Raw genomic sequence first — 16,539 nt, 5'->3', positions numbered from 1 at the left:
AAAGCTACCAGCTCGTGTCGCGCCTTCGATATGCTGATAGAATTTAGGAAGCCATGTTCTCAGATTAGCTTTGTTAAAATCCCCAGCTACAATAAAGCAATCTCAGGATATATGGTTTCCAGTTTACATAGTCCAGTGAAGTTATTTCATGGCCGTCGAGGTATCTACTTGGGGGTGGATATACACGGCTGTGACTATAATCGAAGATAAGTCTCTTGGTAGATAATGCTTTCGGCATTTGAGTGTAAGGAATTCTAGGTTATCTGAACAAAATGGCTTGAGTTCCTAGTGTTAGCAAACTGTCTATCTTACAAGTTAGGAACACAATGTGCTAGAGCTAGCAGACGGTGTAGCTTCCGCCTGCTGTGTACCAGCCTAGCTAAGCTAGCACACAGAGTCCTTTGCTACCGCCTGACGAACACTTGCCCACGCCGTCGGGAAACATTGCACGACAGGCGGGGACGAAGGACACTGTCTAACTGTGTACAGCTTGCTAGCGACAGTTGTTGACACCACCCCCTCCTTCTGTGGGGTTTATCGGCGGCTGGCATCCAACTTTATTATGCATTTACGCCACCTACTGTACTGGAGCGCCCCACCTTCTGCTTGTCCTAGCTTAAAAATTGACAAATAGAAAATTATTAGGGGTTCCTGCAGATGCAGGAATGCCCACATAAAGGAACTCCCTGAATTGCAGGCCGTAATTGCACCCTTGTCACTTTTTTTACCTCAACATTAAACACTCCAGACCAGTCAGTACTTTTGGTTGTTGACCTAACTACCTCCATGGAAGGTATAGGTTGAGAGGAAGTGAGGAGGGTCTGCAAGTGCCACTTGGATAAACACGGTAAATCCAGTCTCTGGGCTGGGTTTATAAAGGGAAGGTGGACAGAGGAGGCGGATGGTACAGAGCTAAGGTACGGTCTGCATCCTAAATGGCACCCTATTCCCTTTATGGTGAACTACTTTGACCCAGGCCCATAGGGCTTTGGTTAACAACTATATAGTAGAATAGGGTGCCATCTGGGACACATTCATCGTCTCTGGTCTGTATTGGTGGTGTGGACCTAAGGTACTATAAAGGCTCAACAGCCTTATCTCCTATTATCGCATTGATTTTCTTTCGCTTCTTTCCCCTTCCTCTTTCTTCCTCAGGGATCCATCCAGAGATCTGTGAACTCTCATCTCCCAGGGCTACCTACCTATGGGGTCTATCGTCCGCAGAAGAGAGTGTAAAAGCCTCATGATTGCAACACAGAAACCAACCTGTGGGTCTTAGAGCTAAGATAAGTAGCCTATCTATTCCCCTGACACTCACCCCTGACTGCCAGTTGCCATGGTAACTATTCACTGCTCACTCGGCCTCTGCCTTGGTACACAATACAATAAGGCAAGTGGTAGAGCAGTACCACGAGAGAGGCACGGACTAAAGCAATGAGAGAGAGAGAGGCACGGACTAAAGCGAGTAATCTGTCTGACAACAACAACAGTCCCAAGCATTCTATTCCAATCCCTTTATGCACTCTAATGTTTTGAGGAAATCACATAATATGAGCCCCCATTGAAATTTCGTTCCCTGAAATGTCAACAGTGCCTAACTGTGATGTGTTTGACAATCAAGCTATGTATATTTACAAGTAGCAGGTATCTAAAGATATCTGGTATTGAGTGGTTGAATGTGAAACCTTGGGTGGAGGTTTAGCCAAAGGGCATAGCTTGAGAAAACTCATAAGAAATGCACACAGACTATATTGAACGCAATAAATACCTTCATTGTCCTTGAGGGTGAAGTTGGGGTTGACAGGGATTCCGCTCAGCAAAGAGAAGGAGAATCGCTGGCCGTTTGCAAAGTCATCCTTATCCACTGCAGCGATAGTCTGAATCACCTGTTGTTTATCAGGAAAGAACAACATCAATAGCTAACTAATAATGAGTCATGTCTTCATATTAAAAACAGTGCAAACCAAAATGTAGGCACATTTTATGGTCGGCTGCTTACAAGATGTTGGATCTTAATTTGACCTTTATTGTCACATCAAAAATAATCCTGCAGTAACAGGATTTGAACGTTTGTTCCATAATGTTGCTTGATCAGTGGTTAAGCTGGCCAAAAGTAGGCTACATGAAAAGTGAAATACTGTTAATATAACTGTGTTGGTGTGGGTTTTCAGTGAATTTATGTAAATCACAAAAGCAGTAAAGTACAGTAAACTTCTCAGTAACAAAAGAGTGATCAAATTAAGATCCTACATCTGTACGTTCATGCTTAACTAACAACTAAACATCCAGAAGTCAGTCCTCGATACGCAATATGATGTGAACCACAGTTTAAAACATTTGCAGCGGACTTATAATTCATAATTTTACAACTTTACAGGGTACTTGTCATGAAATATGTATACTGACTATCAGATGATTTTGATATACTGGAGCATGACTATCGATGATGTCAATAAGATTGTATAACTTTTCCGTTTGGCATGTATCTTGATGTAATGACTGCTTCAGAGTTTGACAACTCTTCCCTTGCTCGCCAGTTACTAGCTAACACCAGACACAAATGAAACAGAAATCTATAAGTATATTTGCCTTGAATGAATAGAGTAAACCTCTAATTATATTTTAGCACTAGTAGACTAGCTACCTAGCTGTGTAAACCACACCCCTCTGCGAACACGCCTGCTGCAATGTTTGTTACAAGGCGGTACTTATTTAAATTAGGTAGAAGAATAAGACGATACCATTGGTGCATTAACATAAGGCTTTTTGTGATTTTACAAAAATACCTTAATAATCCTGCCTCTATCCCGCCTCCCGAATCCAAATGATATGGGGGAGAAGACCAGTAACTTTATGATCAAACTTTATCAATGTAAGAAGCAACAATAATTTTTCATACTTTGGCAGTTCTACTTAAATTTTCATCCTAATTGTATCCAATGATTTTGACTGTTTGGGACCTTTAAGGTCAACTCTGTTACGTGAACTGAACTCTCGTTTTAAAATGGTGAAACTAAATATGAAATATTAACACTTTATTTGGATAGTCTACAGACTATCAGCAGCATTTCAACTAACTATCTACTAACCATAACCCTAGCCCTAGCCCTAACGCTAACCTTAACCCTAGCCGTAGTCAAATCATAGTGTAAAAGCAGTTGAACTGGTTCTACTCCTTTAACCAATTTCTGGTGTTTTGTGTTGGAAAACTGAGCAGGTCGAGCATAACATGTCACATCTGTTTTTTTTAAAGCTTGCATTCAATTGCCCCTCCCTGTTGCACACAACAAGCTTTCATTCCCCGTCACAGGGGGATTTATGGCTGATTTAAGCTGTTACTTTATTTGGCACTTAATAGGCAATTACTTTAGTCTTTTTTTATTTAACATCTTCAGATGGGAAACATTTTTTTATGAAGTTGAATATCTGCCCTTTATGACAAAATGTTAAAATTATGTGAAATATACTTAAAAACATTTTCTTTAACGAGTTAAACTTCTCAAAAGGCACTGAATGGTAAAATTCAGTTACATTTCTCCAGCCCCATCCCTCGACTTTTTACAGAAAATGATTTGTTATTGAATACGGTTACATGCGCACAATAATGTGATTATTCTGGATCGATATAATGAAGTCGTCTGATTAAAATGTTTACATGCTTTGCAAGAAGAACAATTTCCCTAATAATTCTGTTTACATGGACACATCTGAAATCAGGCTACCTGATGGCACTCTGTTAAATGTAGAAAATGTCAAAATCTAAATAAACAAATCTACCACATCTACGATGTTATTTTTGGGAAGTATATTTGATTCTGAGTTCTGACCAATAAAGTTTGTGTGTGAAAACTATTCCTAAAACGCACATATTTAATTGTTCTGAACTCACTTCACTCGCGTCAACGAGGGAGGCTTGCGCTACTGGCGCTGGCACATACGCAGATCAAATACACAGCTGAAATGCCGATTAAGGTGTTTACATATCCTAATAATTTGAAAGATTTCTCAGAAAAACAGATGTTTAATGCTTACCCCCGATTTTGACTTTATGCCAATTAAGATTAACAGAGTACTAAGGTAGTAAGGTGTTTAGTAAGGTAAGGTGTTTACGTGACTGTTGCATAATCTGCCTACTGCCATAATCTGTTTAATATTGACGAGTTTCATATATTGAGGTTTTCATTCAAACTCAAACTTTATGAACCCCCCTCAATTAAAAAAAAATAAAATACACTTATTTTCTTTAACTCAAGGTTTTGTTGCCATGGTGACACGATTAAACTCACTCTTAAAAATGTATTAACTGCACTTTATCACCCCCCCCCCTCCACTCATGTGTACGTGCATGATGCTCACCTGTCCTGGTCTCGAGCTCTCACAAACAACGACCTCCTCATCTGTTTTAATTTCAGGAGGGTTGTCGTTCACATCCAACACCTGCACCGTGACTGGGACGTGGCTGAGTAGGCTGGGGTTGTCTGGATAAAACATCAACACAAACACTCATAAATAATATTAAAACACACAAGGGAGAATAGGTAGAGAAGTTAGGCAGGTCTGAATAATTTTCCTGCACCACAGTAATGAAAATGAGCTTTGTGATTTACATATATTCACAACAAAATGCACCAACACAGTTATATAAACAATATTCCACTTTTCATGTAGCCTAAAACTACGATCAAGCAACATTATGAAAAAAACATTCAAGTCCTGTTGCTGCAGGATTATTTTGCTGCGACAATACAGATACAATTAAGATCCTACATCTATATGGCAGAGGTGGGCAACATTTTTGGCTCAAGGGCCACCTCAGGAGTTCGAAATTCAAGCAAGGGCCATATAGATATTTAACGATTTGTTTGTTGAAATCAATATGTGGGCCAGACAAGGGGTAGTTATTTGAAAATATATAGGTTTGTTGCAATTAAAAATACTTTCTCTCTAGTTTTAGAAGTTCAAGAGTGGGTTCAAGTTTTTATTAAAACTGTCACGTTCTGTCCATCGTTCGTATGTGTTTTCCTTGTTTTAGTGTTGGTCAGGACGTGAGCTGGGTAGGCATTCTATGTTGTGTGTCTGGTTTGTCTATTTCTATGTTTGGCCTGATATGGTTCTCAATCAGAGGCAGGTGTTAGTCATTGTCTTTGATTGGGAACCATATTTAGGTAGCCTGTTTTGTGTTGGGTTTTGTGGGTGATTGTTCCTGTCTCTGTGTTTGCACCAGATAGGATTGTTTAGGTTTTCACGGTTCTTGTTTTGTATAGCTTGTTCATGTATAGTCGTCTTTATTAAAAACATGAATAACCACCACGCTGCATTTTGGCCCGCCTCTCTTTCACCAGAAGAAAACCCTTTCAAAAACATTAAATAAACCCCAGATATACAGCATACATCTTTGAACAAATATATTCACAAGGATGTAGAAGAATCACAAGGATATCATATTTTTAAAGCATCTTGGAGTAGGAGTGCTGGACAGCAAATTCTCCAGTGTTAAATAAAATACAATGAACATGGTGTTAAATCAAAACACGCTGTCTTCCGTGGGGTAGGGGACCAGTATGATCAAACTTTATCAATATTGAAGCAACAGTCATTTCTTTATACTTTGGTCTTGATAGTTTGATATTGTTTCATCCAGTTACCATCCAAAAACATATTTAACACAACACAATACATATTTCACAAGGCCTTATTTTGCGGGCCTAGTTTTAACCTAAAACATGGGCCTGAAACTCATTAACATTGTTTTGAAAAAAAAACCATCATTATCATATTTACCCACCATGCACTATTGCAGGTAGATTTATTTTACTGTTTCAATATGTATATTTGCGCAATTGATTGATTCATTAATTGAGTTTATGCAACTCAAATACAAATTACAAACATTTTCTAAACTAATCCAATATTTTACATGGATTTGTTGCACCCATTTACTGAAACAGTTGTTCCAGTTCAGATGCTTTAGGTAATATAATAACTTAGTATTCCCAACCCTGGCTGTCGTTTTGAAAACAGGTTGCGGGTGATTAAAATAGTCAAATCTTGGATTTCCCACACTTAATGAATTCCAATAGGAATCACTTTACAAGCCAGAATAATGTGATTTGCAGGCCTCATGTTGTGTAAACGATGAGTTTCAGGTCATTGCATTACACTCACAGAAAAAAAATATGTCGATTTTTTTCCCGAAAGGGGTACAAACAATTGTCACTGTAGTGGTAGCCTGTAAGATCATTGTTTGTGCATTTAGTTATAAGTAGTGATGGGGAAATGAAGGTTTCCAGCCAATTGTATCGAAAATAGGTGCATTACTCAAGACTTTGATAAACACAGTGTACGCTACTGGCACCTGCTGATCAAAATAATTTAGAGCAGTCAAATTACTATAGATGAAGTCCCGCACTCCAAACCAATCAGGTGGTTGTGCGACGAAACAAAGCTCCAGACGCCATTTGATAAAGTACTTCTGATAAAGTGATGAAGACATCGGCACACTGCTTCGAGGTACACTGCTTAGCGATTAGCTGGCATCAAACGTAACATCACTAATTAAAGTGTATAATTGTACCCCATTTCATAACACAGACCACATCAGGGCTGCAAGTAGGGTTGCAAAATTCCGGAGACTTAGTTGAAGTCCTGGTTGAAGGATTTTGATTTCCTGCTTCTGTTTCCAAGAAACTTCCAAACAGGGTTTCTGGAAAACATGGGAATTTAGAAAAGTTGCCTGAATTTTGCAACCCTACCTTCAAGTCACTTTATAATGGCTTGCAAAGTGATGTCTAATTTTGAATGGAGTCCATCAGAAGCAAAGCTATCCAACAGTTGAATATTGTATTCACCAGCATCCTGCATTCAGAATGCATGCCATCGTTAGATTCCTGTATTTAAAATGGAACAAACATTTAAATAACCGGTGCATAATTGAATGTTATTTATCTTTGTGAAGGATTTGGGGAGTTTCTCCAATTCTTCTCTGCAGATCCTCTAAAGCTCTGTCAGGTTGGATGGGGATTGTCAGCTATTTTTAGGTCTGTCCAGAGATGTTCAATCATGTTCAAGTCCGGGCTCTGGCTGGGCCACTCAAGGACATTTAGAGACTTGTCCCGAAGCCACTCCTGCATTGGCTTGGCTGTGTGCTCAGGGTCATTGTCCTGTTGGAAGGTGAACATTCGCCCTAGTCTTAGGTATTGAGTGCTCTGGAGGAGTTTTCATCAAGGATCTCTCTGTATTTTGCTCTGTTCATCCTTCCCTCGATTGTAACTAGTTTCCCAGTCCCTGCAGCTGAAAAATATAGTTCCCCATAGGGATGGTGCTAGGTTTCCTCCAGATGTAACTCTTGCCATTCAGGCCAAATAGTTCCTTTTGGTTTCATCAGACCAGAGAATCTTGTTTCTCATGGTCTGAGTGTCCGTTAGGTGCCTTTTGGCAAACTCCAAGCAGGTTGTCATGTTCCTTTTACTAAGGAGTGACTTCCGTCTCGCCACTCTACCATTCCTTCTGGAAGGTTCTCCCATCTCACAGAAGATCTCTGGAGCTCTGTCAGAGGGACAATCGGGTTTTTGACCAAGGCCCTTCTCCCATTGCTTAGTTTGGTCGGTCGACCAGCTCTAGGAAGAGTCTTGGTGGTTCCAATCGTCTTCCATTTAAGAAGGATGAAGGCCACTGTGTTCTTGGGGACCATCAATGCTGCAGAAATGTTTTGGTACCCTTCCCCAGATCTGTGCTTCGACACAATGCTGTATCGGCGCTGTATAGACAATTCCTTCGACCTCATGGCTTGGTCTTTGCTCTGACATGCCCTGTCAACTGTGGGCCCTTATATAGACAGTTGTGTGCCTTTCCAAATCATGTCCAATCAATTGAATTTACCACAGGTGGACTCCAATCAAGTTGCAGAAATGCTCAAGGAAGATGGAAACAGGATGCACCTGAGCTCAATTTTGAGTCTCATAGCAAAGGGTCTGAATACAGGGTCTGTAAAATAATAAAGCTTTTCAAAAAACATTTTTTATACATTTGCAAAATTTGTAAAAACCTGTTTTCGCTTTGTCATTATGGGATATTGTCATTTTTTAATACATTTTAGATTAAGGCGGTAACTTAACAAAATATGGAAAAAGTCAAGGGATCCAAATAATTTCAGAATGCACTGTAGATGTCTAAACCTGCAATAGAGCATGTTGGGGAATAAGATAGTGATGGGCGTAGTTTTGGTTCAATGTGATGTGTATGAGTTGCAGGCCACTGTATTAGGGTAAAACTAGGCCCTCAAAATAAGGCCTTATGAAAAACATATAGTATTTTGTTATACAGTGCCTTCAAAAAGTATTCAGACCCCTTGACTTATTCCATTTAGTTGTGTTACATCCTGAATTCAAACTGTATTAATTCGATTTTTTTTCTCTCTCACCCATCTACACACAATACCACATAATGACAAAGTCAAAACATGTTTCTAGATATTTTAGCAAATGTATTGAAAATGAAACAGAAATATCTCATTTACATAAGTATTCACACCCCTTTGCTATGTCACTCGAAAAACAGAGCTCAGGTGCATACAATTTATTTTGAGCATCCTTGATTCTGTAAACACAACTTGATTGAAATCCACCTGTGGATATGATTTAGAAAAAAACACACCTTTCTATATAATATTCAACAGTTGACACTGCATATCCGAGAAGAAACTATACCATGAAGTCAAAGATATGGCTGTAGCTCTCCGAGATATAATTGTGATGAGGCATATATCTTGGGAAGGGTATAAAACAATTTCTAGTGTTGGAAGTTTCCAAGAGCATAGTGGTCTCCATCATTGGGAAATGGAAAAAGTATGGAACTACCTCAACTCTGCCTAGAGCTAGCCATCCGACCAAAATGGGCAAACGGGAAAGAAAGGTGTTGGTCAGGGAGGTGACCAAGAAGCCAATGACCACTCTGACAGAACTACAGAGTTCTTTGGCTGAGTTGGGAGAACCTGCCAAAAGTACAACAGTCTCTACACCAATCTGGGTTTTATGGGAGAGTGGCCAGATGGAAGCCACACCTGGTAAAAAAGGCACAAGACCACCAGTTTACATAAAGGTATGTGAAAGACTTTGAGAGGCAAAATAGTTTGTGGTCTGATGAGACAAACATGTAACTCTTTGGCCTGAATGCAAAGTGCTATGTCTGGAGAAAACCACGCATCTCATCACCCATCTAACACCATCCCTACCACAAATCATGGTAGTGGCAGCATCATGCTGTGAGGACACTTTTCAGCGGCAGGGACTGGAAGACTGCTAAGGATGGAGGGAACAATGAATGGAGCCAAATACAGACAGATCCTTGATAAAAACCTGCTTCAGAGTGCTAACAACCTTAGATTGGGGGTAAAGATGTAGGTTCCAACAGGACAATGACCCAAAGCATTCAGCAATTCGATGCTGGATTGGCTTCAGAACAAGAATGTGAAAGTCCGTGAAAGGCCAGACTTGAATCCCATTGATAATCTGTGGAAAGACTTGAAGATTTCTGTTCACTGCCACTCCCCCTCTAATTTAACAAAGCTTGAGAAAATCTGCAAGGAAGAATGGGAGAAAATGGCCAAATCCAGATTTTCAAATCTGACAAAACATACCCAAATGACTCAAAGCCTAAGGTGCTTCTACAAAGTATTGATTAGGGGGTATGAATACTTATGTAAAGGAAATATTTCTGTATTTAAATTTCAATAAATGTGAAAAAAATTCTTAAAACATGTTTTCACATTGTGATTATGGGTTATTATGTGTAGATGGGTGAGGAAAAAAAGGTCACTAATTAGTAAGGATCTCCCCACACCTGGTTGTCTAGGGCTTAATTGAAAGGATAAAACAAAAACCTGCAAACACTAGGCTGTCTATGGAATGAGTTTGTCACACCATGCACTTAACAGTGTGTTCATTTAACACTGATCCGATGTGTATATGGGTCCACAGACTCCACACTTCCAGTGTTGATTTAAGACTCAGTGTTATTTATTTATCTGGATAATTTGCTCTGTTTTGCTCACCCCCTGTTCACATTGGCTAATCATATTAATTAACTCTTAACTGCAAAACTGATCCAATATCAGCACTCATACTCTGAGGCGCTTTATGAATACAGGTCCTTTAAAGTAAAGAAAACATAAACTGATAAATTGGTTTCCAATGCATCTTACTTTGCACACCAAAGACATATTGTGTACTTAAAATGGACTTGTAATCACACTGTTTCTACATTAGATTTTCTAATAAAACAAAAAACTAAACTATTCAGCAAGATATTCTAGAAGTAGAAGAAGTCATGAAGCAATATGTTTCTTAACTTGGAAGCCAAAGAAACATAAAAAACAATATATTTTAGTATGTTATAGTTAATTCATGTTGTGGTTGATGGATCATTTGGTCCCCAAGCTTGCATAGGCGATTATTCAGCATATCAGAGTAAGGGCCCAGTCTACTAAACCATGTGCCGGTGTCCATTCATGTGTATATGGACCATTCTCTCTGGCTGACGAATAACAGCTCTGATTTCGCTGATGCATTCAAGGGAAAATTAATGCATTTATGCAAGTACTGTATACTGAACAAAAACATAAACAAAACATGTAATGTGGCAGTCCCATGTTTCATGAGCTGAAATAAAAGATTGCAGACATTTTTCAAATGCACAAAAAGCTTATTTATCATTTCTTTATATCCCTGTTAGTGAGCATTTCCCCTTTGCCAAGATAAGCCATCTACCTGACAGGTGTGGCGTATCAAGAAACTGATTAAAAAGCATGATAAATACACAGGTGCACCTTGTGCTGGGAACAATAAAAGGCCAATCTAAAATATACAGTTTTGTCACACAACACAATAGCAAACCTGACTCAGTTACACCAGCTCTGTCAGGAGTAATGGGCCAAAATTCACCTAACTTATTTTTTTCATAATTGTTTTATTTAACCAGGTAGGCTAGTTGAGAACAAGTTCTCATTGTCAACTGTGACTTGGCCAAGATAAAGCAAAGCACTGTGTCACAAACAACAACACAGAATTACACATGGAATAAAGAAACATACAGTCAATAATACAATAGAAAAAGTCTTATTGTGGGAAGCTTGTGGAAGGCAACCTGAAACGTTTGACCCAATTAAACTATTTAAAGGCAATGCTACCAAATACTAATTGAGTGTAAGTAAACTTCTGACCCACTGGGAATGTAAATAAATAAATAAAAGCTGAAATAAATAATTCCCTCTCATATTATTCTGATATTTCACATTCTTAAAATAAAGTGGCGATCCTAACTGAGCTAAGACAGGGGATTTTTACTAGGATTAAATGTCAGTAGATGTGAAAAACTGAGTTTAAATATATTTGGCTAAGGTGTATGTAAACTTCCGTCTTCAACTTTACACATATTTAGCAGGTGTTGTTGTGGGTGTAGTGAAATGCTTGTGTTCCGAGCTCCAACAGTGCAGTAATTTCTAACAATTCACAATAATACACACACATCTACAAGTAAAATAATGGAATTAAGAAATATATAAATATGAAATATCAGGACAAGTAATGTCGGAGTGGCATTGACTAAAATACAATAGAATAGAATATATAATATACAAATAAAATGAGTAAAGCAGTATGTTAACAGCTATGTAAAGTGATTAGTGTTCCATTATTAAAGTGACCAGTGATTCCATGATGATGTATATAGGGCAGCAGCCTCTAAGGTGAAGAGTTGAGTAACCAGATGATAGCCGGCTAGTGATGGCTATTTAGCAATCTGATGGCCTTGATATAGAAGCTGTTTTTCAGTCCCAGCTTTGATGCACCTGTACTGACCGCGTCTTCTGGATGATAGCGGGGTGAACAGGCTGTGGCTCAGGTGGTTGATGTCCTTCATTATCTTTTTAGCCTTCCTGTGAAATCGGGTGCTATAGGTGTCCTGGAAGGTAGGCAGTGTGCCCCCGGTGATGTATTGGTCAGACCTCACCACCCTCTGAAGAGCCCTGCGATTGCAGGCGGTGCAGTTGCCATACCAGGCGGTGATACAGCCCGCCAGGAGGCTCTCAATTGTGCATCTATAAAAGTTTGTGAAGGTTTTAGGGTCCAAGCCAAATGTCTTCAGCCTCCTGAGGTTGCTGTTGCACCTTTTTCACCACACTGTCTGTGAGGGTTGACCATTTCAGATCGTCAGTGATGTGTACGCCGAGGAACTTGAAGCTTTCCACCTTCTCCACGGTCCCGTCAATGTGAATAGGGGCGGGATCCATCTGCCTTTTCCACCTTTGTTTTGTTCATGTTGAGGGAGAGGTTATTTTCCTAGTGCCACTCCTCCAGGGCCCTCACCTTCTCCCTGTAGGCTGTCTCGTCATTGTTGGTAATCAAGCCTACTACAGGTGTGTCGTCTGCAAACTTGATAATTGAGTTGGAGGCGTGTGTGACCACAGAGTCATGGGTGAAAAGGGAATACAGGAGGGAGCTGAGTACGCACCCTTTTGGAGCCCCTGTGTTGAGGATCAGTGAAGTGGAGGTGTTGTTTCCTACCTTCACGACCTGTCATTGTCCAGCCAGGACCCAGTGGCACAGGGCGAGGTTCAGACCCAGGGCCCCGAGCTTGATGATGAGCTTGGAGGGTAATAGGGTGTTGAAGGCTGAGCTATAGTCAATGAACAGCATTCTCAAATGGGTATTCCTCTTGTCCAGGTGGGATCGGGCAGTGTTTAGTGCAATTGCATTGTCTGTGAATTTATTTATCTATTGTCAGGAAAGGTAGAGGTGATACAACCCTTATCTAGCCTCTCAAAGCACTTCATGATGACAGAAGTGAGTGCTGCGGGGCGAAGGTCATTTAGTTCAGTTACCTTTGCTTTCCTGGGTACAGGAACAATGGTGGACATAGGGAGAGATGGGATAGGGATAGATTGAATATGTCCTTAAACACTCCAGCCAGCTGGTCTGCGCAAGCTCTGAGGATACGGCTAGGGACACCGTCTGGGCTGCCAGCCTTGCGAGGGTTAACACACTTGAACGTCTTACTCACATTGGCCATGTAGAAGGAGAGCCCACAGTCCTTGGGAGGGGGCCGCATTAATGGCACTGTGTTATCCTTAAAGCAGGCGAAGAAGGTGTTTAACTTGTCTGGGAGCAAGACATCGGTGTCCACGACGTGACTGTTTTTCCCTCTGTTTTCCGTGATTGTCTGTAGACCCTGACATATATGTCTCGATTCTGAGTCGTTGAATTGCGACTTTCTGTACTGAGGTTTTGCCTGTTTGATTGCCTTAAAACATTCCATGTTGCGTTCATATATTTGTTCAGTGTACATGTAATGTACATTAGGTGCTCAATTTACTGAAACAGCATATTGAAATCATTCGAGGTGATACAAGAGAACACTTATGTGAATTTTGTTATTGCTCTGCATCATGTTGAGATTTTCATGCCGAGATGATCATTTTCCATCTGCAATAGTGACACATTATCTCTTTTTAAATGTTATGATACTACAGTATATCATATGACAATACACATACTATGAGTTTACAATCTGGAGAAGAATCCATCATGATTTACAATATGTGTTCGAACAGGCCCACAATGTGGATACAAAAATCAGATTTGGATATATTTGGCTATTTTCACTGCATAATGTAGAAGTTGTCATTTTTGGCTTTAGAAAAAATATCTGGTAATTGCTAATTAACTCCCGTTTGAATAAACTGGTAGCATAACACTAACAAATGGCTGTAAATTTACTGTAAAACTTTTACATTTAGCTGCTATAATCTATATTACAGTACAGTCCTGTAAAGAGCAATGCATTGTGGGGAGCAAAATAATCTCTGGCTCATTAACATATTTTGAGCTCCCATTAGTGAGAATGCTGTACCCCACAGACTATATTTACTGGATTTCAGTACCATCCTCCTTAATACAGTACCATAGTGTATTTTTGGACTCTAGAAATATTTTCTTTCAAATCTACAGGAATTTACTGATTCGGTACCACTCAACAGCCTTTTGTGGATGCATGGTATTGTTAAAGTTATCTAATTAACACATTTTGGAGGTGTGCCTTATAAGACGCAATACTTCTTGCACCTGTTACAGTACTGTACCAATATAAGTGATTTGTGGTAGTAGTTCCCTAGAAATTAAATGTGTTTAGGGAACAGATTAGAGTGCCAGCATGTCGCAAACCCTTAACTGGGGAGTTTTTAGCCTTGTCCTTTTGATCTGTTTGCCCTGTAGTCACTGCCAGTTTGTAGTACGCTGTAATATATAATTCCATATTCACTTTTAGCAATTGCTGTAGATGTATTAAAATGTAATTTAACAATAAAGTACAGTTATGCTATATATTTACTGCAGCACCCGTTCGTCAATCAAAGCAACATAATAAAACAATCCCCATCAAAATCCGTCAGTTTGGCCTTCCATATCTGCGGTGTTTGTCAGACCATGAGACATCCCGAAAATCAGTCTTCTCAGGACGTATGTAGCGTCTGAATGGTTTGGCGTGCAAACTATTATGAAAGACGTTTTTCTCTACAATCCCCCACAAGGATCACAGGACTCGTCTGAAATTGGTAATGCTGTTGTGCCAACTTCTGTCTGTAGCGTCCAAACTGTTTGAGCTACAGACTAACATATATTATGGGACTCGTGACTTGTCTGAAGGTAACCCATACAAACTAATGGAAGTATGGAGGTAGTTATATATGTGGGTTAAATATGTGTCCAAAAACACAAATATATCTTGAGCTTTTTTGTATCTCTTAGATACAGGACAGACACATCAAAACCTTTTTCCTTATGATTTATTTTTTGACTGTGTTTTTTTGCCATTTATGAATGTGTTATTCAATGCATTTCTATGGGCGATTAGTAGTAAAGGTCAAATGTAATATTTTATCATATAGGCGACATGAATTGTTGTTCAGGCCGGTGAAATAAAGTAATGATGGACTGTCTTTTCTATTTGCTTATTTGAGCTGTTCTTGCCATAATATGGACTATTTTACCAAATAGGGCTGTCTACTGTATACCACCCTTATCTTGTCACAACACAACTGATTGGCTCAAATGCCAATTAAGAATGAAGGAAATTAAGAAATATCACAAATGAACTTTTAACAAGGCACACCTTTTTAATTGAAATACATTCCAGGTGACTACCTCATGAAGCTGGTTGAGAGAATGCCAAGCATGTGCAAAGCTGTCATCAAGGCAAAGGGTGGCTACTTTGAAGAATCTCAAATATAAAATATATTTTGATTTGTTTAACACTTTTTTGGTTACTACATGATTCATATGTGTTATTTCATAGGTTTCATGTCTTTTCTATTATTATACAATATAGAAAATAGTACAAATAAAGTAAAAGTAGGTGTGTCCAAACTTAACTGGTACTATATATAAACAATAGCCTAAATGAAGGCTAATTTTGGTGGGTGGCAATTAGGAGCTTGGGGGGGATGCATGGGGGGGGGATGTGTGGCCTTTCCATTGCATTGGTCAAACTCTTACCTGCTCTATGCTTTTAAATTCAGGACTAGGCTCAATCTGTGTCTGGGAAAAAGGTCCATTTTAAAGAAATCAGTCTTGATATAGAAACATATTATTGACAATTTTGATGGGAAAAGTTTAAACATGCCCATTGTACATACTAAAGAGAGGCAAAGAGATAAAGACACATTTGTATGCAACCTCAGCGTCAGTTGTTGAGGGATTGCCTCATTGTGATTACAAATTAGCCTGATAGGAATTCCTGAAGTCGTCGGGGCCCGAATTGATTTAATGAATTTACAACATAATATTAACACTTTGTATTCAGGACAAAAAAGCTAATTGCTTCGCCACATTTTTTGCAGCATTACTTTAGTGCTTTGTTGCTACATTAACAGAGCCATGTTTTGGAATATTTTATTTTGCACAGGCTTCCTTCTTTTCACTCTGTCAATTAGTATTGTGTAGTATTGTGGAGTAGCTACAATGTTCTTGATCCATTCTCAGTTTTCTTGTATCACAGCCATTAAACTTTGTAACTGTTTTATCGTCTCAATTCGCCTCTTGGTGAAATCCCTGAGAGGTTTCCTTCCTATTCAGCAACTGAGTCAGGAAGGACACCTGTAGTTCTATAGTGACTGGATGCATTGGTGCACCATCCAAAGTGTAATAAATAACTTCACCATGCTCAAAAGGATTTTAAATGTATGTTTTCTTTCTACCGATAGGTGCCCTTCTTTGCAAGGCATTGGAAAACCTCTGGTTTTTGTGGTTGAATCGGTGTTTAAACCCATTGAGGCAGGTAAAGAAGGCGGACAGAAAAACAAATTGAAGAGAGCGGAATATAATAAGAGTACATATGGGTTGCTGCTGAAGAATATTGATCATGAAGAGAGTGAGGATGAATTAACTGCGTTGGTAAAGTTTCAATCTCATCCTGATGGTGATGAATATGTTTTTTTGCCCAGTCGGAGTGACAGTTTTGGAGAGAATGGATCCTTGCCTTCTGGCTGATCCA

At 39.3% G+C, this 16,539-nt stretch overlaps 1 protein-coding gene across 1 annotated transcript in view; it reads right to left on the bottom strand.

Moving 5' to 3' along the window:
* The window catches only part of LOC118361557 (cadherin-18-like), a 215,768-nt gene that overhangs the window by 25,071 nt on the left and 174,158 nt on the right, over window positions 1-16,539 (bottom strand). The window contains exons 9-10 of the mRNA XM_035741579.2: window positions 4,357-4,478; window positions 1,769-1,886 (exon numbers count right to left, since the gene is read on the bottom strand). Coding sequence (XP_035597472.1) covers window positions 1,769-1,886; window positions 4,357-4,478 — 240 coding nt within the window. The remainder of the gene's footprint in view (window positions 1-1,768; window positions 1,887-4,356; window positions 4,479-16,539) is intronic.

Source organism: Oncorhynchus keta, chromosome 28 (assembly GCF_023373465.1).
Source record: "Oncorhynchus keta strain PuntledgeMale-10-30-2019 chromosome 28, Oket_V2, whole genome shotgun sequence".
Lineage (NCBI taxonomy): Eukaryota > Metazoa > Chordata > Actinopteri > Salmoniformes > Salmonidae > Oncorhynchus > Oncorhynchus keta.
Note: the sequence above shows the minus strand (reverse complement) of the source record. Positions and strands in the feature narration are given on the sequence as shown.